Source organism: Gopherus flavomarginatus, chromosome 2 (genome assembly GCF_025201925.1).
Source record: "Gopherus flavomarginatus isolate rGopFla2 chromosome 2, rGopFla2.mat.asm, whole genome shotgun sequence".
In the NCBI taxonomy this organism is placed as follows: Eukaryota; Metazoa; Chordata; order Testudines; family Testudinidae; genus Gopherus; species Gopherus flavomarginatus.
The window spans coordinates 153,002,573-153,026,652 of record NC_066618.1 but is presented as its reverse complement, the minus strand read 5'-3'; the positions used below and the strand labels follow the sequence as shown (position 1 = coordinate 153,026,652).

The 24,080-nt window shown below is 55.2% G+C and overlaps 1 protein-coding gene across 2 annotated transcripts in view; it reads left to right on the top strand.

The window, feature by feature from the left end:
- Positions 1-17,112: 17,112 nt before the first annotated feature.
- Positions 17,113-24,080, top strand: part of AEBP1 (AE binding protein 1) — a 29,131-nt gene continuing 22,163 nt past the window's right edge. For both annotated transcript variants that reach the window (XM_050937397.1, XM_050937396.1), the window contains exons 1-2: positions 17,113-18,133; positions 22,830-23,282. In XM_050937397.1, coding sequence (XP_050793354.1) covers positions 17,875-18,133; positions 22,830-23,282 — 712 coding nt within the window. In that variant the 5' untranslated portion in view covers positions 17,113-17,874. The remainder of the gene's footprint in view (positions 18,134-22,829; positions 23,283-24,080) is intronic.

The following is a 24,080-nucleotide window of genomic DNA, read 5'->3' as shown; positions in this document are numbered from 1 at the left end:
TATTTCTAAAGGACTTTTGGCAACTACGAGCTCATCTCTGCTATGCATCTGAACCTCAAGAACTGAATTCAAGTCTGTATGTATATTGATCTTTTAACCAACATTCACTCTCTTTTTTCTTTTTAAATAAATTTTAGTTTAGTTAATAAGAATTGGCTGTAAGCACAGATTTTGGGTCAGATCTAAGTTATAATTGGACCTGTCTGGGGCCTGATCCTTTGGGGTTGGGAGAACCTGTTCTTTATATGATGAAATAGGATTTTCAGAATTCATCATCATATGTTTGACAAGTGTGTCTGGATACAGGCTTGAGGCTGGGTGCTTTAGGGAACTGCGTTGTTTGGACTTCTGAGTAACCAGTGAGGTACTACAGAGGCTGTTTTGTGCAGGCTTGGTAAATCTAAATAGTGGAATATCCACCAGCTTTTGGGGTTTGTCTGCCCCCATTCTGTGTGCAGTTTACCCTAATTAAATGACCTCAGCTGGCTCCCATGGGCAGTATTGTCACAACCCCTCCCCCCTTATAAAAATTGTTCTAGCACCCCTGCCCCTCCATGAACAATAGGCCAGTCCGCTCCCTGAACCACTCCCTATTCCCCCTCCTTAATGGGTCAGTCTGCTCCCTGATCCCCCCCCTCCTGTGAGCCATGGGTCAGTCCGCTCCCTGCTCCCTCTCCCTAATGGGTCAGTCTGCTCCTTGTTTCCCCCTCCCGCCCTGTGAGTCATGGGTCAGCCACTCCACAATGGATCAGTTCACTCTCTGGTCTCCCTCCCACAGTGAGCCATAGGTCAGGCCACTCCCATCTTCCTCTTTGCAATAAGTCAATCTGCTCTGCAATGGATCAGTCTGCTACCTCTCTTCAATGGATCCGTCTACTCCTTGCTCCCCCGCCCCCAGTGAGCTTTGGGTCAGTCCACTCCCTGTGCCCCCTTTGCAATGGATCAGTCTGCTCCCTGCTCCCCCACCCCTCCTGTGAGCCGTAGGTGCGATGGGTCAGTCAGTCCACTTCCTGCTTCCCCTCCCCCAGTGAGCCATAGGTCAGGCCAGTCCCTGCTCCCCCTTTGCAATGGGTCAATCTGCTCCCTGCTCCCCCTCTGCAGTGGGTCAGTCTGCTCCCTGCTTCCCATCCCCTCCTGTGAGCCTGCTGCGGGTGGCTTCCCTGTTGTCAGCTCCCATCTGTGCCATGGGGCTGAGAGCGCTGCCCAGGGCTGGCCCTAGAGCAAACGGTGCCCTAGGTGGGGAGAATCTTTGGTTCCCCTGCACTTGTGAAACCTTTGGCTACTTTCTATTTGACAGTGTTGGTAGCCCATTTCAAGACTTCATTGCATGACTGGCATGCATGCTTTAGAAGACGATAGCTTTGCACCCTGGGATCTGTCATTCTGGGTCATTGGAGGAAAATGCCGCTCTCAGGAAGTCCGGGAGGTGCCGCGAGATTCTCGAAAGGCCCAGGACCTTCTAGGAGATTAGTGACCAACGAAGCCACCATGTGCGGAATGCCTGAAATATGTGACTTCAAAGATTCCATTTCCCCTTTCGTCGCTAACCACAAAAACAGCCCGGCATTCCGGAGAGCAGGCTGCCTGGATACTGCGGCGATGAGGGCCACGTAAGTACCTTAGCCATGTAAGTACCTCTGGATGTGGATGGGCCTGGCACATGCCTGAAAGCAAGGCATCTCTCCCGTGTGCCGGAAGTGAACGTGGCCTGGCTTTAACCACCTGCCATGTGCCGCCAGCCTCCAAATCAGAGCCTGTCCCTGCAGGACAGGCAGAGCTGCATGGGAGGAGGCATCGGCCTGCTGCAGGGTAACCTGTGCAGGATGAGTTGTGCCTGGCAGATCACCTTTTTGCAGAAGCGAGCCATCTTCCATGTGGGCCCATGTGAAGTAAGGAACATGGAGCAGAGTTTGCTTCCTGCTGCTGTCTGGCTGCCAGCGGTTGGCGCAGGACCCATGCTGCACCAACAGGCCTGGGCTCACCAGGACATGGATCTGCGGCCAACACGTTGGAAAGTTCCAGCGGATCATTGCGGGACGTGGGGGCTGCAGCAACAGCACCTTTCCGGAGGAGGCTGTGCCTGACTCCCTCCAGCTGTCTGCAGAGCCTGGCATCATGCAGCAGGGTTGTTTTAAAAGCAACTGGAGAAATACAAGGGAATTTCTGCTGCCACCATGTGTCCCCATGAACCTCCCCCAGCTCGGCTGGGTGGTTTCTTGGGGAGGGGTGGGGTGAGGAGGAGGAGGCACTGTCCGCCCGGGCACTGCTTGAAGCAGGCTGGCCCCCTGCGAATGTTTGTCTGCACCCTCTCAGCAGTCCCCAGGACAGTGCATGGAGAGCTGTGACCCTGGGGCAGTGCCAGTGTCGCCCCTTGTCCTGCGGTGTGGCTGGAGCAGCGGTGCCACGTGTCTGTTCTGCACAGAGCGTCTGTCTCGGGCCTTGTGCTTTGCAGGGTGTTTAGTCCAACGGCTTTTGTGGTTTGTTGAGCCCTCCAGTTGCCTGGTGTTTCTCAAGCTGCTGGTGCCTGCACCCTCCAGCCCCCCAGGCTCTCTGAGACAACCAGCATTGCGCTCCTGGGCCAGGGCGAGACGGGAACAGCCATGCCAGTCACATGCCACAATGTGGTGCTGGGCTCTGCCAAAGGCTGCCCCCCTCTGCTTGCAGCCGCTGGTTTTGGAGCTCACACACACACACACACACACACACACACACACACACACACACACACACACACACACACACACACACACACACACACACACACACACACACACACACACACACACCATGCATGAGTGCAGCGGTGGGACAGGCCTTTGCTCACTCCTCATGTGGTTCATGCTCTGGCTCCTGGGGGAGCATAGGGGGCAGCCTGGTAGCCAAAGCTGCTGCATGGACGGGGGCTGGTGGTTGTGCTGCTCCACCTCTTGGGAAGCCTGTAAGTTCAGCGGTTTCAGAGGGCTGTGGGCGGCTCCCTGGTGCTAGGGTAGGTGCTGCTGGAGTCCATTGTACTTTAGCTTCCAATTTGAGACTAGATGGTGCCAGTAAAGCCCCTGGTGTGTTTCCTGGAGCTCCCTAGCTCTCAGGGAGGATATCCCTGCTGCCCTGCCCAGTGCAAGGGGCACCCTTCCTCCACCCGGCCAGCACTGTCCCCGCAGCCTCCAGCAGAACGCAGAGCCTGCGCTGGCAGGGTGTGGATGCCGCCACATGTTTTCCGCTGAACTTTGTGTGCTGGTCCATGATTCCAAGCTGCGTCCGAGCTGAATGTGCAGCCCCCAGATTCTGGCTTAGCCCCCAGCACAGAGCCCCCAGTCCCCCTCCGGCCAGAGCACAGAGCCTGCCGCAGACTCAGTGTGTGAGTCTGCTGAAGGCGAGAGCTCCAGTTTCAGGTTGTGGGTAGCATTCCCAGCCCTGGTTCCCAGCAGCCCCCCTCTGGTTCTGGCCAACCCAAACTTCCCAAATGCTTATAGACTCATAGACTCATAGACTCATAGGTCAGAAGGGACCAATCTGATCATCTAGTCTGACCTCCTGCACAAGGCAGGCCACAGAACCCCACCCATCCAATTTTATACAACCCCTATCCCAGGACCGAGTTATTGAAATCCTCAAAAATGGTTTGAAGACCTCAAGCTGCAGAGACACCACCAGCAAGCAACCCGTGCCCCACGCTGCAGGGGAAGGCGAAAAACCTCCAGGGCACCTGCCAATCCGCCCTGGAGGAAAATTCCTTCCCGACCCCAAATATGGCGATCAGCTAAACCCTGAGCATGTGGGCAAGAGTCACCAGCCAGCACCCAAGAAGGAGTTCTCCGCAGCAACTCAGTACCCATCGCATGCAACATCTCCCGCAGACCATTGAGCAGACCTGTCTGGTGGTAATTCAAGATCAATTGCCCAAATTGACGATCCTATCATAACATCCCCTCCATATACTTATCAAGCTTTGTCTTAAAGCCAGGAAAGTCTTTTGCCCCTACTACTTCCCTCGGAAGGCTATTCCAGAACTTCACTCCCCTAATGGTCAGAAACCTTCGTCTAATTTCAAGTCTAAACTTCCTAATATCCAGTTTATAGCCATTCGTCCTCGTGGCTACATTAGTACTAAACTTAAATAATTCCTCTCCCTCCCTAACGTTAACCCCCTTGATATATTTATATAGGGCGAGCATATCCCCCCTCAGCCTTCTTTTGGCCAGGCTAAACAAGCCAAGCTCTTTGAGTCTCCTTTCATAAGGCAGTTTTTCCATTCCTCGGATCATCCTCGTAGCCCGTCTCTGAACCTGTTCCAGTTTGAATTCATCCTTCTTGAACATGGGACACCAGAACTGCACACAGTATTCCAGATGGGGTCTCACCAACGCCGTATACAACGGTACTAACACCTCCTTATCCTTGCAGGAAATACCCCGCCTGATGCATCCCAAAATCGCGTTTGCTTTTTTAACAGCCGTATCACATTGGCGACTCATAGTCATCCTGCTATCAACCAGTACCCCAAGGTCCTTCTCTTCCTCCGTCGCTTCCAACTGATGCTCCCCCAACGTATATCCAAAATTCTTATTATTAATTCCTAAATGCATGACCTTGCACTTTTCACTATTGTATTCCATCCTATTTCTATTACTCCAGTTTACAAGGTGGTTCAGATCTTCTTGAATAGCATCCCTGTCCTTCTCCGTGTTAGCAATACCCCCCAGCTTCGTGTCATCCGCGAACTTTATTAGCACATTCCCGCTCTTTGTGCCAAGGTCAGTAATAAAAAGGTTAAATAAGATCGGTCCCAAGACCGATCCTTGAGGGACTCCACTGGTGACCTCCTTCCAGTCCGACAGTTCACCTTTCAATACGACCCTCTGGAGTCTCCCCTTTAACCAGTTCCTTATCCACCTTACAACTTTCATATTCACCCCAGCTTTTCCAATTTAACTAACAGCTCCCCGTGCGGAACCGTGTCGAACGCCTTACTGAAATCTAGGTAAATTATATCTACCGCATTTCCTTTATCTAAGTAATCCGTCACCTTCTCAAAGAAGGAGATCAGATTGGTTTGGCACGATCTACCTTTAGTAAATCCGTGTTGCAGTTCGTCCCAATTACCATTGACCTCTATGTCCTTAACTACTTTCTCCCTTAAAATTTTTTCCAAGACCTTACATACTACAGACGTCAAGCTAACAGGCCTATAATTACCCGGATCACTCTTTTTCCCTTTCTTAAAAATAGGAACTACATTAGCAATCCTCCAGTCATACGGCACAACACCCGAGATTATCGATCGCTTAAAAATTCTCGCTAACGGGCTCGCAATTTCACGCGCCAGTTCCTTTAATATCCTCGGGTGGAGATTGTCCGGGCCCTCCGACTTCGACCCATCAAGCTGTTCAAGTACGGCCTCTACCTCAGTTGCAGTAATATCCACTTCCATATCCACATTCCCGTTTATCATCCCTCCATCATCGCAAGGTTCCTCACTAGTCTTATTAAAAACCGAGGCAAAGTACTTGTTTAGATGTTGGGCCATGCCTAGGTTATCCTTAACCTCCATTCCATCCTCAGTGTATAGCGGCCCCACTTCTTCTTTCTTTGTTTTCTTCTTATTTATGTGGCTGTAGAACCTTTTACTATTGGTTTCGATTCCCTTTGCAAGTTCCAGTTCAATGCGGCTTTTAGCCTTCCTCACTTTATCCCTACATGTTCTGACCTCAGCAAGGTAGCTTTCTTTACTGATCCTGCCTTCCTTCCACTCCCTGTAAGCTTTCTGCTTTTGTCTAATCCCATCTCTGAGTTGCTTGCTCATCCAGTTTGGCCTGCAACTCCTGCCCATGGTTCTTTTCCCCTTTCTCGGGATGCAGGCTTCCGACAGTCTCCGCAGCTGTGACTTAAAGTAATTCCAGGCCTCCTCCACATTTAAATCCACTAATTCCTCCGTCCAATCCACTTCCCTAACTAATTTCCTTAACTCTTTGAAGTTAGCCCTCGAGAAGTCAAAAACCCTAATCGCAGATCTACATTTGTTTATCCTTCCATCTAGTTTGAACTGAATCAGCTCATGATCACTCGAACCAAGGTTGTCCCCTACCACCATTTCTTCTACGAGGTCCTCACTGCTCACCAACACCAAGTCTAGAATGGCATCCCCTCTAGTAGGTGTTTCAACTACTTGATGAAGAAATCCATCCGCAATCACATCCAGAAAAATCCGACCCCTATTATTCGTGCAAGTACTCGTCCTCCAGTCTATATCCGGGAAGTTGAAGTCCCCCATAATCACACATTTCCCCTTTGTGTTTACTTCATTAAAGACATTAAAGAGGTCTCTATCCATATCCCAATCCGATCCCGGCGGTCTGTAGCACACCCCAAGCACTATCTCAGGGGAAGCTCTAGTTGCTTTTTTACCCAGCGTGATTTTTGCCCAGACGGACTCCGTCTTATCCATTCCATCGCATCTTATTTCGCTACATTTAATTTCATCATTGATGTACAAGGCTACTCCCCCACCTTTGCCTTTCTTCCTGTCTTTTCTTAACAGCACATAGCCTTCAATACCCGTGCTCCAGTCATGAGTACTATTCCACCAGGTTTCGGTAATCCCTATAATATCCGGCTTCACTTCCTGCACGAGTAACTCCAGTTCCTCCATCTTGTTACCTAGGCTCCTCGCGTTAGTGTACAAACCTTTTAATTTTCGGCGTTTGGCGTCAGTGACATTCTTTCCCCCGTCGTGCACAAACTGTCTGCCACCAGCATCACCCGTTACTCTGGTTTCTACTCCACTATTCCTCCTTGGATCAAATCTTGGGGCCGCAAGGGTATCCCCGCTCACTTTGTTTACTTCCCTCTCCAGGTTATGTTCTGGCGTGGAGATCTCCCGAACATTTCCCAACCATCTCCCCCAACTTTCTAGTTTAAAGCCCTCTTGATGAGGTCGGCGAGCCTCCATCCTAGAATCCTATTTCCCTCCTTGCTGAGATGAAGTCCATCGTGAGCAAACAGTTGTCTATCCGTAAACGCGTCCCAGTGACCGTACATCCCAAAGCCCTCCTTATAACACCACTCCCTGAGCCATCTGTTGATTGCCATAATCTTGTCCCTCCTTCGTCGCCCCGCTCTAGGAACCGGCAGAATCCCCCTTTGGCTGCTACTCTGAAGAACCTTCTGATATCAGAATTCTCCTCCCCATGTAGGTACTTATGTAAGGTTTAGTCTGGCAGGAGTTCAGGGTACGGCCCCAGGCCGCTCGGCAGCCAAGAACGCAGAGAGAGCTGCGGAGCGGGAATGCAGCCGGGCTAGGCAGTATCCCGAGCCCTCTGTTCGAAGAGCTGCAGTCTGTGCCCCCCGAGCCTTCTTCTCAAATGGATGAGCTACAGGCCTATGCCACTAGCTCTGCTCCCCCAGTGCCCAAACTGTCCTTGCTTCTGGGCCCCCTCTGAAAAACAGCAATTCTGCAGCCCAGACCGGGTGCTGTGCTGCCTGGGGGGAACGGCACCAATACCTTTAAGCTCCCAGAATCCTGAGCAGATTTGTTCTGATCCGATGCCGCCTCTTCCCACGTGGCACCGTACTGTCCAACCACTGCACGACGACTGAGCCTTCCTGTCCCGCAGCTTTTGGCAAGCCAAAGCCTTCCCTCGCAGAATGGCCTCTGGCCTAGGGAAGGTGCACGGGCTGGGAGCCAGGAGCGCAGGAATTTTCAGCTTGCCTCTTGTATGCTAAGAGCTCCCGGCACTGCACAGCCCTGAGTGCTGGGCGAGGCCTTGTATTCTCCTCTTGTGAGGGAGGCGACTAAAACTCACACCCCCAGCATGCTCCAGAGCCACTGGGGGGTGGGGAGGAGATGGGCCTGGACCCAGACCCAGAAGAAAAGCCCAAGGCCCGCTTTGAAATCCCTCTAGGAAACAATCTAGCCTTTCTCCAGCACTGTAGCAATGTCATGATCCCCCCAAAGCCCTGGGGAGGGCGGAGAGGTTGGGTCCCTTCCCACAAACTAGGCCCATTGAAATACCAGCCCGGGCTGCTGGCGGGCACAGGGCAGGGAGTGAAAGAGGCAGGAGGCACCTGTGAGTAATGAGCCGGCACATTCCATGCTCCTGGGGAGCGGCCGGCGGCTGGATGCGTTACCCTCGCTGAAGGGCCGGGTGATTCTTAAGAGCCGGTTACCGACCTGACAGCTGCACCCAGGGCAGAGCTGAGATCGGCTTTGTCCCCCAGAGGTGCGGAGCGGGGTTCCGGTTATGGACGTGCCCTGGCGTGTGGGAGGGGCTACGCTGGGGAAATGAAGGTACTGTTGTCCGGACATAGCCCAGCTCGCTGAGGTGTGATCGGGAGACTAACACACCGGCCTGCCAAGTGTCCGGCACCCAGGAAGGGGAAGCCTAGACCAGCTTGTGGATCCCCGTACTGTGCAGCTCCGATAGTATCCACATAGTGATCCTAACAATGCTGGACCACGCCTGTACTCAGTGCAGACAGATCCTGATTTGCCTCTCCCATGCTTGTGACTCTCAAGACAGGCTCTCTGCTGACACCTGTGGAGACACCCTTATATAAAACCAGCATAAGTAAGACCCAGGGCTCTGATTTCAAAGCCAGGGGAGGGATGGAGTCCGGCCTCTCGCCCACCCGTTCCATGCCATGGCACTTGGTCTTCCCAGCTAAGTTACTCCTGATTTGCGCCTGGGTAAGAGCCCAGTGAGGCAGGCAGTTCACAACACAGTGTCGGCATCTCATAGCCACACCAAGTCCCTCTCTGGTCTCCTGGGCCTGGTCCCAGAGTTGGGAGAGCATCCAGGTGGCTATATCTGCCCAGGTGGCTATATGCAAACTGCTACAGCTGACTCTCCACCAGGCAACAAGTGAGGGCTGCTAGCCCAGGCTATCTGGGAGTCCAGCCCGACTGGAGGAAGCTCTGTCACTCAAAGGGAACTCGGAGACCATGTGTATGTGTGTTCCTGGGGCTCAGCTGGCGAGCTTTCAACTGCCAGCTCCCCCCTCCCCTCATCCCTGCCCAGCTGTCCCCCAAAATGCCTCCTGCCGTAGCCCCAACATTGCTAGCTCTTGGCTGACTGCCAGAGCCAGACCACGGCACGTTGAGGCACAGGGGTTTGGAGCTCTCCTCCCCTTTCCCCACAGCGCTACGGTGGGAAAAGAGGGTAAGGTCGGACTGGGGTTAGTACCATGGCTGCCTACCTCCCCTCCCCTATTGTTGACCTTAACCTGTGAAATGGAGGTGAAAGGCGATAGATAATCTGTGTCTACACTATGGAAGAGATAGTGGTTAGGTCCGGGTTAGCTAACACATGTTAGTTGGGTGTCTGTACAGCATCGAGCACAAGGGGTCCAGGCCGATGGCTGGGGCTCCTGGGTGTTACCGCAATAAACATGACAAATAATAAAAAGAAACCCCCCTTTACCTACCCTAGACACCATAAGACAGCTGCGGGTTGGCTCGGGCGTGGCCGCAGTGCGATGGGTCATCCGGTACAGTTCATGGATGATGCATTGGGTCGGCTGCCCCGTGTCATTGACTGAGTCACCCTGGGCATGGCGTTTTCTTGCAGGGTTTTCGGTTTGCACAAAGGCGAAGGGGAAAGAAGGGAAACAAACCCACAAATTCCTCAGATCTCAGCGGATGTGAATGTGCCGTTCACCGCCGGTCCCTCACAACTGGTGCCACTTTCGCCACTGGCCACCATCCCTGTGGGAACAGAGGGGAGTGGCTTTTTGCATTTTCAAGGCCCAAGATCAACAGCATCTGCTTTGCATCTGGTGTTGACTAATGTCCGCTGGCTAGCATACATAGGTATTAAGTACACACATTAAGTATTAATATAGCAATTATATAGTTATATAAAGCCTGTTCCTTTGTTGAAAAACCTGTTCACTTATGCTAAGTGTCTCATAACACTTTTGTCAGGGTTTCTTTCCCACTTTGAACTTTAGCGTCCGGAAAGTGGGGACCTGCCTATTCCCTTCTAAGCTTAATTCCTAGCTTAGATCTTATAGTGCTGCCACCAACTAGAGATTTCAGTGTCTAGTGCACTCCTTGTCCCCCCAACACCTTCCCTGGGGAGACCAAGACCCAAACCCCCTGGGTCTTAAAACAAGGGGAAATAAACCATCCCCCTACCTTTCCCCTCCCAGACTTTCCCCTCCCTGGGTTACCCTGAGAGATACTGTGATTCAATCTCCTTGAATCTTAAAACAGAGAGGGAATTCACCTTCCCACCCTTCTCTCCCCCTCCCAGACTCTCCCTGAGATAGGGACACTGATCCCAACTCCTTGGATCCTAACAAAGAGAGAAATTAACCTTTTCCTCTCCCTTCTTTTCTTTCCCCCACCAATTCCCTGGTGAGTTCAGACCCAGTCCCGTTGGGTCTTACACAAGGACAAAATCAATCAGGTTCTTAAAAAGAAAAGCTTTTAATTAAAGAAAGAAAAAAGTAAAAATTATCTCTGTAAAATTAAGATGGAAAAATGTTTACAGGGTCTCAGTTTCCCCTAGACCAGAGGGACTCCCCCTCCCAGCCTCAGTATAAGTTACAGTAAACAGAAGTGAAATATCCTTCCAGCAAAATACTCATTTGCAAATAAAGAAAACAAACATAAATCTAATCCGCTTTCTATCTATTACTTACTATCTGAGAGACTGTTCAGTAAGATTGGAGAAATCTGGTTACATGTCTGGCGTCTCTTAATCCCAAGAGAGAACAAAGAACAGGGCAAAAAGCACAAAACAAAGACTTCCCTCCACCAAGATTTGAAAGTATCTTGTCCCCCCATTGGTCCTCTGGTCAGGTGTCAGCCAGGTTCACTGAGCTTGTTAACCCTTTGCGGGTAAAAGAGACATTAACCCTTAACTATCTGTTTATGACAACTTTGCATTAGTTGACATAAGCTTTGGCTTAAGTAGGTAGGAAAACTGTCAGGATCAGAACATATAATTGGTTCCTTATAGCCATAGAAAGGTAGTTACCATCCCAAGCCTGTTTATCCCTGGAGGTGTCTTCATGCCCCTTAGTACTTGCGAGGCATCTATCCAGATCAAAGATGAAGGTGCTGGATGCATTATGAGGCGGAATGAATGGTGGGTACAGAACAAAGGGAATGGTACCTCATGGGATCAGAAGAAAGATACAGAAGCTAATTGGTTGGATCTAGTTTCAAATGCCGTATACGATCTGGTACCTGTTCCTGGTAAACAAGCAGGGTGTAAAAGGATGGCTGTCGAGGAGTAACTTTAGGAGTCCGTCTTCTGCATGGGGTGAACGTAGCATCGCTTCCCGGAATGGCCCCTTGGAGACAGGTATCCCATAGAACCTTCTTCCTGGGCCATATCAGTAAACCTGACAGACGCTGGTTATTTGGACTCTTGCGCATATTTCGTAATGAACCAAGTGTGGCCAAGCACTTGACGATCCCACTCACCAACACTGGTGAGCCTGCAACTCGCTGGTGACCCTGTGTCGCTTTCTCTCCGGTTCCCGTGATGGCAAAGCATTATTGCACGGAGACCCAGTAACAAGCCTCTGTCTGGGCATTCCCAAGGGAGCTTGGCTCCACAGTTAACACGATCTCCATTGGCCAAACATCTGTCTTCCTTTGTGGCTAGATATTTCCATACGCCCTTCATCTCAGGCCCAATTCTGCCACCCTTAGCAGCATGCTGGGAAGGGGATTTTTGCTTAGAAGCACTTTTGGGCCAGAGACCCCCCTTTACATTGTGTATCCTGAGCCTGGCACTAGATGGTTGAGATCCCCACCAGGGCTGCCTACGCAATAATGGCCTTACTGCCTTGGTTCTCAGGGCACTGCTAAGAGAATATGGTTATTCCAGTGGGCATCATGGCCAGAGAAGGAGACGGAAAGTGAACAGGGCTAGAGGCCTGCTTGCCTTTATCCTCCTCCACTGGGTTCTGGGGCTTAAACCTCCCTGTCAAAAGATATTTCTCTGTCCCCTGTTACTTAGTAACTGAGCACCTCAGTTTTCCCTACAACACTGCCGTGAGACAGGGCGGGGCTGTTAGATGGGGAAACTGAGGCACAGAGAGGCTAAGTGACTTGCCCAAAGTGTCACAGGCAGTTGTGGTGGAGCAGGGATTGGACCCCAGGTTTCCTCAGTCCTAGATCGGTCCCCTATGCACTGCACCACGCCTCCTCTGTGAGAAAAGGCTGTCCTGTGCTCGGCATCTCCTCTGGCTTGTTCGTATTGACCCTTGAGAAACGCCTTTTCCAAATAGAGCAGCCCGCCCATCTGCCACACCTTGGGGAGCTGGACCTTGCCACAGGGTGGGCAGAGCCTAGAAGAGTTGGGGTGACTAGCCCCTGCAGAACAGACCAGTCCCCGGGGGGCTCAGCCACTGAAGAGATCTGAGAGGGGGGGAGAGAGCAGTGTGTGCTGTGAGGAGAGGCTGCTACCCATCTCCCCAGGAGGGGCAGGTCATTGGTTTGCTGTCTGGGTGAGAATTAGACAATCAGCGGCCAGAAGGGATCATGCTGCTCATCTGGCCCCCTCTATCACCCAGGCCAAAGGACTGTCCCAAGGAATTCCTGCATACAGCCCACAGCTTGTGGTTGAGCTACCAGAAAGAGCCCTGTCACGGAGTCCCCGGATGATGCTCTGGAACTGCTCCCCACAAAGCCAGTCAGGACTTTGGGGAGCCTCCTCTCCCTTGGAGCAGACTGTCTCCAGGAAAAGAAGCTCACAGTTGAAGCTTCACCTTCCTGGGTCTCTCCTAGGAGCATTAAGCATATGCCCCTCCGTGCGCTTCCCACAGTGAGTCCACCCGGGGGGGTTCTGGGGAAGCCAGAGGGTCCTGCACCCCCACTTTGCAGTCAGACGTGACTCTCAGCCAGCCAGTAAAACAGAAGGTTTATTTAGATGACAGGAACACAGTCCCAAACAGGTCTTGTTGGTAGAGACAACAGGACCCCCTTTAGTTAGGTCCATCTGGGGCCCCAGGGAGGCCACAGCCCGGTTGGGAGGCCCGAGCCTCATCGGGGCTCCCCTCCATTTCCCAGCCAGCTTCCAAACTGAAACACGCCCCCCCTCCGCTTCTCACTCAGCCTCCTCCCTGCTCCTCCACCAGCCTTTGTGTCCTTTGTTCAGTGTCCCGGGCAGAGGGGTCACCTGGCCTTCACCCCCCCTCCTGGGTTCTCAGGCTACATGCTCAGGTATTCTCCCTTCCCCAAGGCAGGCCGTCCCAGCACAACTCCCCTGCAACCTTTCTAGGTCAATACTCCCCACTCAGCATTCACATAACACAGCACGAACATTCCCACTTCGTCACAAGCCCCCCCAGTCGAAAGTGCCCAGGCACTGGAAAGCCCTACCCCGCTCCATCTGGGAGCGAGTGATTCTGACGGTTCTTTGCCCCTCCCCGTTAAACATTTGTGCCTCATTTTTGTTCTTTCTGGCTAACTCACTCTCCTGACAACAAGGCTAAATAATGAACCCCAGAAGGAGCTCAGGGCTCTTGCAGGAGGGGAGGGGAGGAGCCATACTGGTGCTGAAATGGCCCATCTGCTTCCAACTTCCACCCTTTCATCATTAGACCCTGCAGCCCAATGACAGTAACAACCACTCTAGCTAGCAGAGGATTCCTATCTTCAGCCCTTGGCCTCTTGCTTGTTTTGCTTCCCCGGATAGGGTCAGTAAGTGGTAAACAGGAAATGAACTTGTGCTGTCACCCGCTCCCCTCCCCTGTTCTAGGCGCTCCGAGCCTGTGATGGATGGGGATTGCCCTGGGAGACATGGGCAGCCGCAGCCATCAATGGCCTCTCATTCATGCCGTGTAAGGAACGGCTGCTCCTCTGGCACGCCCCCGAGTCCAGATCGGCCCAGCCAAGGGATGTGCCCTCAGATCCAAAGCTGTGTCGGATCCAACAACCCTCCAGAGACTCAGACAGGCGGCTGCGACACAGAGAGGCCTTGGCCAAATGGGCCTTCGGAGCCAAAGTATTCGGGACTTGCAGCTTCCTTGGAGCCAGATCTCGTAGTCACTGAGAACTCTGCCTGGCCTCTAGGACTCCAGCACTTTGCCAGGTGCCTGCTTCGGGACCCTTATCCGGTTTCTTTAGCCCAGGAGCTGCTGCTTTCTCCTTCTGTCATGGCTCCAATGGGGCAGCCTCCAGGGCTGGCCTTAGAGATGGGTCATCTGGGGGTTTTCTGGATTCCTCGATCTGCCCTTACATCTCAGGCTGCCTCCTCATTTGGGGCCTCAGATACAGACCTGGGGGGACTCATTCTTTCCATGGGATTTTCCCCCATTTTCTGTGGGGAGAGAAAAGGCACTGGGTTCTTGGGCTGGGTTCCTTGTGTGACCCCGCCAACGCCTTGCTGCCTCCCGGGGCCGGCCTGTGAACATGTGACAGAACAGTCCAGATCACGCTCTCCTCTGGAGAACATGTCTCCTCTCCCCTAGCATCTGGTGCTGTGTTAGGTTGGTGTTGACCAGGCTGATCAATGGGTCTGAAATCCTGCTGCTGGCAGTGGAATCTCTCTGGCCTCCAGCTTCTCCCACTGATGATAAGTCAACAGCCCGGTATTTGACCCCAGATCCCATCTCTGCTGTGAGCCAAGCATCTCCCTCCAGTGCCACTTAGCCCAGAGGATCGCTGCACCGCTGGGGAAAGCTTCCAAGATATTAGGTGTCACAGGTAACAAAGCCTATTCTATGGCAATAGGCCCTGGATGGCCAATTACCTGGTAGCAATGACCAAGGTCCCTTCCCAGGCCTTCCCTTGCCTGTTGAATGATCCACTGAAAAAGGCCAGGCCTGTCCCAGAGTGCTGGGGGTGGGAGCTCACTCTCGCTGGCTGGTTTTATTCCATTCCCCCCGGTCGCTAGCCAGCCGGGTCGCTAGTGATGTTTGTGTGCATAGACTGGCACCCTGCGGTGCTGTGCGCTGACCACGCTGCCCAGCAGACGGGGGCGGGTTTGGAATCACAGCTGTGCTGCTGATTCTGCCTCAGAGGAGACAGGCTGGGTTACGCCAACCTCTGAATAATAGCGCCCAACCAACTCCCATTAGGGTCCATGGAAAGAGGCCCAGATGCCTGCAGTGGGGACCTAGGCCAGGCCAAGTCCAACCATCTTGGAAGCGAGACATCCCCTTATCCCAGCAGACGTGGGCGCCAGGGGCTCATTCCCAGGCACTGCTGGAGTGCACAAGGCGGAGGGAGAGGTGGGCCCAGTATTGGTGTGGTACAGAGTGGGCCTGGGAAGCACTACCCAGCACCAGGGAACAATCTCACTGTAAGGAAACTCCAGGGGGACAGTGGGTGGGTGCCAGCTGCTGGCAGCCGGGACAAGAGTGAGGTTTGTTGCTTGGCCTGGTACAGATGCATGTATCACAAAGACTGGGACATTTGGAACTGGGGGTGGGCATCTGGAGCGGGAGGGGGCCCACCCTGGCGCCAGCAGCTCTGTGGCTATGGGAGGAGTCTGAGGGCAGCTCACACGGCTCTGCCAGGGCCATTGACAGCAGACTTTGCCAGCTCTGGTCTCCAGCCAGGGATTAGGACATCCCTGGGGAAGGGATCTGGGGGGCTGTTAAGGGGTGAGGCAGGACAGACTCCTCCCACTGCCCAGGGAGCCCTGTGTAAGTGATCCCAGAGCGCCTGGCAGAGGCAGATACTTGATTGCCAAGGAGCTCTGGGGAACACCCTCTGCAGACCCCTATCGAAGGGTGGCTGCTGGAGCAGCCTGGCAGCCAGCCCCTGGTTTGGGGCACACTGCAGGTAGGGAAAATGAGGGGCCGTGACCAGGGCACTCCACACTGAAACTCTCTTCTCTGTTTCCCAGGGGCCACCAGGAGCATGGTGGGGCCAGTGTAGCTGACGCAGGAGGCTGGGCAGGACCTGAATGCAAAGGGAGCTTAAAGCTGGCTGTGCCATGTCCTTCAGTCCTGCACTCAGCATAGGGAAGGCCTGGCTGAGAACTGAGGCCTGGCAGAGTCCACTGTCGGGGAATGCGCGGCAGAATTCTCCTTTGCGTGCAGATTTGGTTCCCAGGATCTCCCCATTGGTGTGTGACTGCTCCTTGATGAAAACCTTCCCTGTGTGACCTAGCAGATGCTAGAGCATGTTAACTCTGAACCCTAGTGACGGCACGTGCACATTTACTTTATGTCCTAAGGTGCATCACCAAGTCTTTGAGGAGGGAGCAGTAAGGAGCTCTACCACATCTGGGGATCAAAGTGTGCCATGGGGGCGGGCTACAAACTGTTGATTGCTTTAGCGGAAGAAGCCAGCTAGTGTCTTCTCCCACATTCTCCCGATGCCTTCATAGGTGCCAGTCCCTTGCTGTCCCTCCCCAGCTGCCATGCCCTGCAGGCTCTGTCTGGCAGCTCCCATGGTGAAATCATGCAGCAGCCAGCAACTTACGGCGAGCGTGGAAAGAGTGCCTGGCAAACGGAGCTGGCTATCCAATCGGGGTCCCGCTGCACAGAGGGCGAGGGGACTCCTTCCAGTGTCATTAAGGCACAAAATTTCCCATCTGCTGCACCAGAGGCCGCTGAGTTCAGCGGGGGGCCCGGCCACTGAGTCTAGTGGACCTGGCATGGAAACCAGTGGGCCACAAAATCGAGGGGGGGGCTACTAGATCCAGGGGTCTAGCTGCAGAACCAACAGAGTCCTGGGAGAAGAAGGTGACTCTGCTGTTTGTACAGTCATGCCCCCTGGGTGCCTGCCTGGGCTTTGGGCCCCCAATCCCACCTCTGCTCAGTATATTTGGGCAGAGCCCTCTCCTTCCTCTGCAGGGATCTGGAGTCGTCCGGCCCCTGCGTGGTTTGGATCAGATCTTCCAAGGGACTCCTGCATTCGGCAGTAAGGCGGCATCCCGGGCACCTTGGCTTGTGCACACTGCCATTGGGGCAGCGTGCTGAGCGGCTGCCACAGACGGGGCGTCCCAGAGGCCGATCCCAGCGCTGGCTGCGAATGGCTCTCCGACACCACTGGAAGTCTCCCCTGGTCCTATAGTGCCTGAGCCGGTGTTAGCTGCCTTGGGCAGCATCTCCCCTTCCCCAGGCAGGATGGGGTTACAGCGAACGGCGCTGCCCTCTCTGATCCACCCTTCTCTGGAAATGGGAAGGGAAGGCTGGCCTTGGTTTTCTCCACAGAGCTAGACAGTTCCTCCAGCTGCCAGGCTTCCACTCCGACAGCTGTAGGGGAGAGGGGAAGGTGCCTGCTGCTGCTGCGCTTCAGGACTGGATCAACCCCCTAATCCACGCCCTGCAGACTGGAGTCCTGGTGACCGGCCTCAGCAAAGGGAACTGCGTTGCCGAAGTCCCCTCTGTGTAGGGGGAGCTGAAGACCCTGGTGGGGGCAGCAGGGCGACAGCAAGGAGTCTCTGAGCTCTCAGGTGCCGTTTGCTGCCTGCTGCGATCGCTGGGCTTATTGGACCGATCCGTACAGCCCAGCCTGGACCCCCCACTTTTGGATGTGGGGGGGGGCAACCTCTCCAGGGCTTCGTGGGGGCCTCCTGGCTCCCAGCCCTTGGCCTGCTGCCTCTGACTTCAAAGCTGACGCAGCCACAACCTTCTGGTCTGAATTAAGCCCAGCTGTGCGGAGCTGCATTCTTTGGGGCTGGCTCCTGCTCCCCCTCCGCCCCCAGTCGGCAGCACATTCCACAGCCCGCTCCGGAAGCCCCGGAGCTGCCCTGTCCTGACAGCTGCGCCGCATCTGCCTACTGTGGAGCTTGGTGACCCAGCTGCCCCAAAGGAAGCGAGAGCGACAAACAGCCCCCCATCGGGTCCTGTCCCCAAGGCTGGCCAGCCAGCCCGTAGGCCAGGTGAGGCCAGGGTCTGTTCCCTCCGGGGCTGAGGGGTCTCTAACTCTGCCCTAGCCCCCCCAGGGGGCGTGAGGCTTCCATGGGGCTTGCCGGAACCTGCCGCCTGCTGCCGCTCTGCCTGCTTGTGGGGCTGCTGACCCCCAGCCCAGGGCAGCCCCCACCGGAGTTGACGGATGATGAGATCGAGGAGTTCTTGCAGGGCTTCCTGCGGGAGGTCAGACCCGAGGGCGAGGAGGAAGCCGGGGGACGGGGACTGGTGGAGCCCCCCGAGCCGCAAGGGAGGCTGAAGCCTGCAGGGAAGGACAAAACAGCCAAGGCCCCCACGGAGGTGGAAGAAGGTAAGTGTTCTGAGAGCAACCTGGGCATAGAGGGCCCAATCCTGCCCCCGCGGTCCAATTCTGCCTGGCTACCTTGGGGCCCGATCCTGCCCCACCCACCCTCACTGGGCCCAGCTCTGCCTGGGCCCAGTCTGGCCCTGCCCAGCCCCATCGAAACCCCATTTCCTACATCCCCTCTGCACAGGTGTGACTGGCACCCAGGGGCTGGGCAGGGGGAACTGACCCTGAAGGGACTCGCTGGCAGCTACCTAGGGCCAGCAGAGGGGCTGTGTTGGCTGCGACGTGCAGCTTGGGATGTGGGGTTCCCGCTGTCTGGCTCGTGCTGGGTGCCCCTGGGAGAGGGGGCACAGGAGAGCGGAGCAGCCAGTGCCCCTTGCTGTGCTGGGCTTCCCAAAATGCCTTGGGAGCTGCTGCCCCTTCCCCTCGACCCAGGCCGGTCGTCGCTACCGGGGGTTCCCAGCCATGGGTGACAGGCTGGAGACTGAACCACAGTGCTTGCCAGCCTGGGTCAGAGCCGGGTCCACCCAGCCCAGGGTTTGGTCTCTGACAGTGGCAGCCCTGGATGCTGCGGGAAGCCTGCTGTGATGGGACACCCCGGCCGTCAGAAGTGGGTGTGGACTGTCCCTTCCCAAGGAGCGACGGGGGCTGGTATTTGGCTCCCGCCCAACGGAGATGTCTGGAGATCAGCACCTGGTCGGTGGTGTCCTCCCTGCAAACCGGCCTGTTAGTGCCTGGGGCAGTGTGCTCAGCATCCCTGAGGCAAAGCCAGGGGGCAGCCACGGTGGAGTCTGTGCCCCCTGGGGCAGATCTCCCCCTCTCCCCCCATGTAGATCCCAGGGCACACTCACACCCTCCCCCATCTGTCACAGTTACAAGAGAGCAAACCCCTGTATGGACAGTGTCTATTCATCCCCTTCCCCCCCGGAAATCACAGCCCCCTCCCCCCTGCACTGCATGAGCTGAGCTGCTCCCTCCTCCCCTGTGCCGATGGCCCAGGTAAGGAGCAGAGCTGCAGGGGGGCTAGTCCATGCTCTCCCTCTTAGAGGGGTTGATGGAGGGTCTGGCCCCTGGGGCTGAGAATTCAGCCCCACCTCCCCCCAGGTGTTAGCGCAGAGGGTGATGTGGGAAGCTGATATCCCAATGTCCCCCTCCAGACAGCCACAGGGGGGCACAGGTGGGGCGGTTACCCTCACACCAGGGCTGTCTCTGGGACCAACTCACAGGTGGGGCAGTCAGATGGTCACAAGAGTGATCCCAGGCCAGGCTCCAAAATGTCCCCACTGAGCTGCCTCTAGGGGAGAGCCCAGGCCAGGAGGGGAGCCAGGCCCACACCCCCGAAAATCAGAAGCCCAGAAAACATGGGCTTGGCGGAACAATAAACGTGACTGAGTACTGTCTTCGGGGGAAGTGCCCCTGCGTGTGTGTGTGGTAGATGCATGATGTGTGTGTTCATGTGGTTCAGTGCATCTGTGTGTGTGTTTGTGTGTGTGCACGTGGTTCCCTCTATGCGTTTGTGTGCCTGCCTGCTTCCACTCTCAGCCTTAACACAGCTCTGCCGTGCAGCTTTCCTGGAGGCTGGCAGGAGGTGCTGTTAGCCTTCCCCAACCCCCAGCCACCCTGCCCCGTGGCCCCACCCTTCCATGCTGACCCACAGCAGCAGCTCACTGGGTGATAGCAGTGTGAACCCTGCTGCATGGGGTGTGTGACTGAGAACTAGAACATTTAGAGTTTTCAGTGGAAAAAAATCAACCTCCCAAATATTTTGATTCGAAAATGGGAGCCCACCTATTCCCCTGCAACTCCTCCTGCTCATGGGACTTGTCATTTGGGTGCAGTGTCCTCCCATTGGCTGCTGTAGGCCCAGCTCCCTGGTCTGGCTACATCTCCCATGATGCACAACAGTTTCCCCTTTTGGGGAGGGGTTTGGAAGGAGTGTGGCTGTGGAGCATCATGGGAGATGAAGTCCCCTGGGGAGCGTGGTGCATCAAGGAGAAGAGGGGAGCGAGGCAACTCAACTGCATCTCCCATGGGGCATTGCAGGATCCAAATATTGCAGGTTTCGGGCATTGGTTTTTCCACTGAAATCCTCCCACAGGAAAGAGAAGCTTTTTGCAACAACAGCAACAACAAAAAAAAACTGGTTTAGTGGAAAAGCCAAATTTCTATATGGTCTTGATAGAAAACTTTCAGCTGGCCCCTAGCTCCATTCTCTCTCCCTCCTGCGTCCTGAGGAGGCTGTGTCATCCCTGGGCTCTATGGGGGCTGGTGCCTTTGCCAGGCCCCAGAGCACAGTGAGCAGCTGGGTTCTCTTCCCCCTGCTCCCAGTCCCCACGGCGGGGTGGAAGAGCCTTATGGATCAGGTGTCGCGTGATGAGGCAGAAAGGGGAATCCTGCACGGGAGAGCTTTGTGCTGCCATCCTTACCAGTGCCGTGCTCTGGGTCTGAGCTGACGGGCATTGCAGACACTGGGGAAGAGCCCAGGGCTGGGATAGCAGGGGGTTATAGGTCAGGATTGAAGGGCATGGAAGAGCTGGGCGGGGAAAAGGGATAGCTGTGCGCATGCTGTCTCTCACCAGTGCTCCTGATCACACAAGCCCCTGACAGCACAGCCCCTCTGGGCTTTGGAAGTGGGCCGCCCTCTCCATCCCGTCAACTTTTCCAGGCTGAGGCCTGCAGAGTGGGGTTTGGCTGCTGGCCCAGCCCTCAGGCGAGGTTTCCCTGCTCAGTGGCTGCTGGTGCACAGCCTGGACCCTGGTGGGGGCTCGCTCTGTTTTGCTCAGCCTATGGGGCTGCGCCAGCTTCTCCAAGGGGGGAGGCCGTGCTCCCCGAGCAGCACAGGAAGGCTTGTCTGATGGTCTGTCATCCAGGGGCAGGGTCCTGGGTTAGGGTAGGTGGCTGGAGAGGTGTGAGCTGGGGGCCATTCATCACAGGGAGCTGTTAACTCGGGAATCCAGCGATGGCACACTGCTCTCCTTGCACATTGTTTTGTCAGAAACCTGCTGCTTGTCTGCTTAGCCATGGCTGCCGAGTGTATCAGCCCCGACTGGGTCGGGTGTGGGGGCATCCAGTTGCGGCTGAGGTTGGGCAGGCAATGAGGAACTCCAACTCAGCTTGTGCCCAGAATGGGGCTTCACCCAGAGGCCCAGGGTACGAGGGAGTGAGGAGGAGGAAGGAGCCCTGTATCCTCTGCACGGGGGACTCGTTCCTCCCTGCAGCCTGCCCTGGGCATGTCAGTTCAGTGGGGCCATGTGAGTGTCACACTCCTGGCAGGTGCTGGACAGACAGCGGGCACTCAGGGTGGTGGGGACGTTCTGCCCCGTTCCCCGAGGAGCAGGAGTGGCTACAAATCCTACCACAGAATTGGGCCCTCTCTGCTCACACACTAGAGGACATGGGAATGCTGCTGCTCAGAGCTTTGGAATGAGCCTGTGGTTGCCGCGGGGCGACGGTGCTGTTACTCAGCAGCCTCCTTTCCTTCCTGTCAGCCACTGAGTCATGGAGTGAGGCCTCCGTGTCTGGCTGGAGCTCACTGGAGCCTTGGGTTGGGGAGATCTCTGAGCCCCCACCCTGACCATATGCCTGAAGAGCACCTGCCTCCTGGAGTGCCCCCTGCATCACATGCCAGTCCACGAGGGGCCTCCGGGCGAGGGCACTAACAGAGCCAGATAGCCACGCTTCCCACTCCCCCTTCAGTTGTTCCCTATTCCCTTGCCTCCATGTCCCGCTGACTGTGCACCAAGGTCCTAGCTTCTGTCCTGGGGCCCATCCTGGAATCAGATCAGTGGGGCTGGAGCTGGGCAATTATGCCAAGGCATTTCCTGTTCATCTTCTCCCCATCTCTTTGGCGCTGGCTTCCTGCCTGTCCTGGGGAGCGTGGATTGTTCCCAGAAGGAGGAGAGATGATCTGTGACTGCTGGAGAACATTCCCAGAAAGCAAACCTCATATTCATAACCGTGGGAATTCTCTGGGGCAGCTGATTGCTCTTGCCCCATCGGGGAGTAGAAACAATTCTCAGGACCATGGTCTCCAATCAGTAGAACGGGAGGTTTGAACCCCCCGCCCTTCCTCGCCCCCCAAGCTGCTTGCTGAGTAAGTGAGTGGCCGAGAGTGACGCATACAAAGAACCCGGCTAATCATTCCAACAGGTGCCCTCTTGGTTTGCAGACACACTACGGCTGGATTCTCTGGCTGAATGACCAGCGCGATAGGGTGGGCACGCTGCAGGGTTGGCACGTTGCAGGGCTGGCACTACCAATGCTGATCATTCACAGCTTGTGAGCCTGGCTCCAAACAGCGGAAGATTTAAAAATTCTAAATGCTGGGCTGCTTCTGCGTGGAAGTGGTGGAGAATGCGGGCAGGGCAGCCTAGGTCACCGTGTGGGAAATAGAAGGAACCCCAGGGAGCTGCTCAGACACAGAGGCTGTGGACTATGGTGCTGGCAAGGCTTGGTGCCCAGTGGGCCGTGGGCATCAGAAATCCCCAGTGGGTATTGTTTAATGTCCTGCTGAAAGGCAGGAGAAGAGACAGGCCCCAACAGAGTGTGGCTGCCTTCATGTGTGGAATGACAATGACTCCCTGGGGCCCAGCTGGGTGGGGACAGGTGACCCCACAGACCCAATAGGGAGAGGCCTGGGGCCTAGCTGGTTGGGTGGGTCCAGAGACCGGCCTGGGACTGACTCTTTCCTTTTATACAGGGACAACTGTGAAGGTTAAAGAGAAACCTAAGAAAGGGAAAAAGGAGAGGCCTCCCAAGCCCACCAAGAAGCCCAAGGAGAAGCAGCCAAAGGCCACCAAGAAGCCCAAGGAGAAGCACCCAAAGACCACCAAGAAGCCCAAGGAGAAGGACCCAAAGGCTACCAAGAAGCCCAAGGAGAAGCAGCCAAAGGCCACCAAGAAGCCCAAGGAGAAACCTCCCAAAGCCACCGAGAAGCCTCCCAAAGCCACCAAGAAGCCATCTGTTGGGAAGAGGCCCAAGATACCACCCCCCACCCAGCCCTACGAGGAAGAGGAGAGGTACCGGCAACCCGAGAGACCTCTGATCCCCCCGCCAGCCGAAAAGGATTACGACCTGCCCGAGACTCCCAGAATCACCTCACCCTATGACGAGGAAGAGGAGAGGTCCCGGACGTATGGGGAACGGGACAAAGGTAAGTGCTACTGATTAGCTAATCAGGTTGCCAGTCACTCAGCACGAGGCGCCCACCTTCCCCACACTCCTGCCTGCCTGGTCCCATTGCCCGCCGCCTCCCCAGAGCCCCCCAACCTCAAGGGCGACCCCCCAATTCTTACACGACAGGCTCCTCCCCCTTTAGCATGAAAGGACATGACCAAGGAGTTACCAATCCGTGAGCATCACTAAACTTGCTGCACAGCCAGTCTGAGCGGTGGCTTCTCCCTGGAGAATGCCTCGTGGGCATCAGAATAGTGTCTGGGGTGACATCTTCCTGCATGGTAGAATCAGGGTCCCTTGGAGCAGAAACAGGACCAGGAGGCTCTCAGGTGCCGTCACTGCCTCTGGCTGTATCACGGCTTGGGATTTCCAGGAGGCAGCAGTGTTGTGGAACTTGTGCTTTAAGACTGGGTTATGAGTCATTTCCAGTGCATGTTTGGTGCTGTTTCTCTCCACTGAGGCAGAGGGCCAGGTACAGTCACTCCAGGGCTCCCCCAGTCAGCTTGGTCGTCCCTCACTAAGATTTTCTCACCCTGACCTGACCGCCTAGCCACAAATAATCACATCCGCCTGATTCTTATGAACATCCAGTTTAACCAGTCCAGGTGAGACCCTAAATTACCTCCCATAAACAACATTGCTGGCGTCAAGTATCAGAGGGATAGCCGTGTTAGTCTGGATCTGTAGAAGCAGCAAAGAATCCTGTGGCACCTTATAGACTAACAGACGTTTTGGAGCATGAGCTTTCGTGGGTGAATACCCACTTCGTCAGATG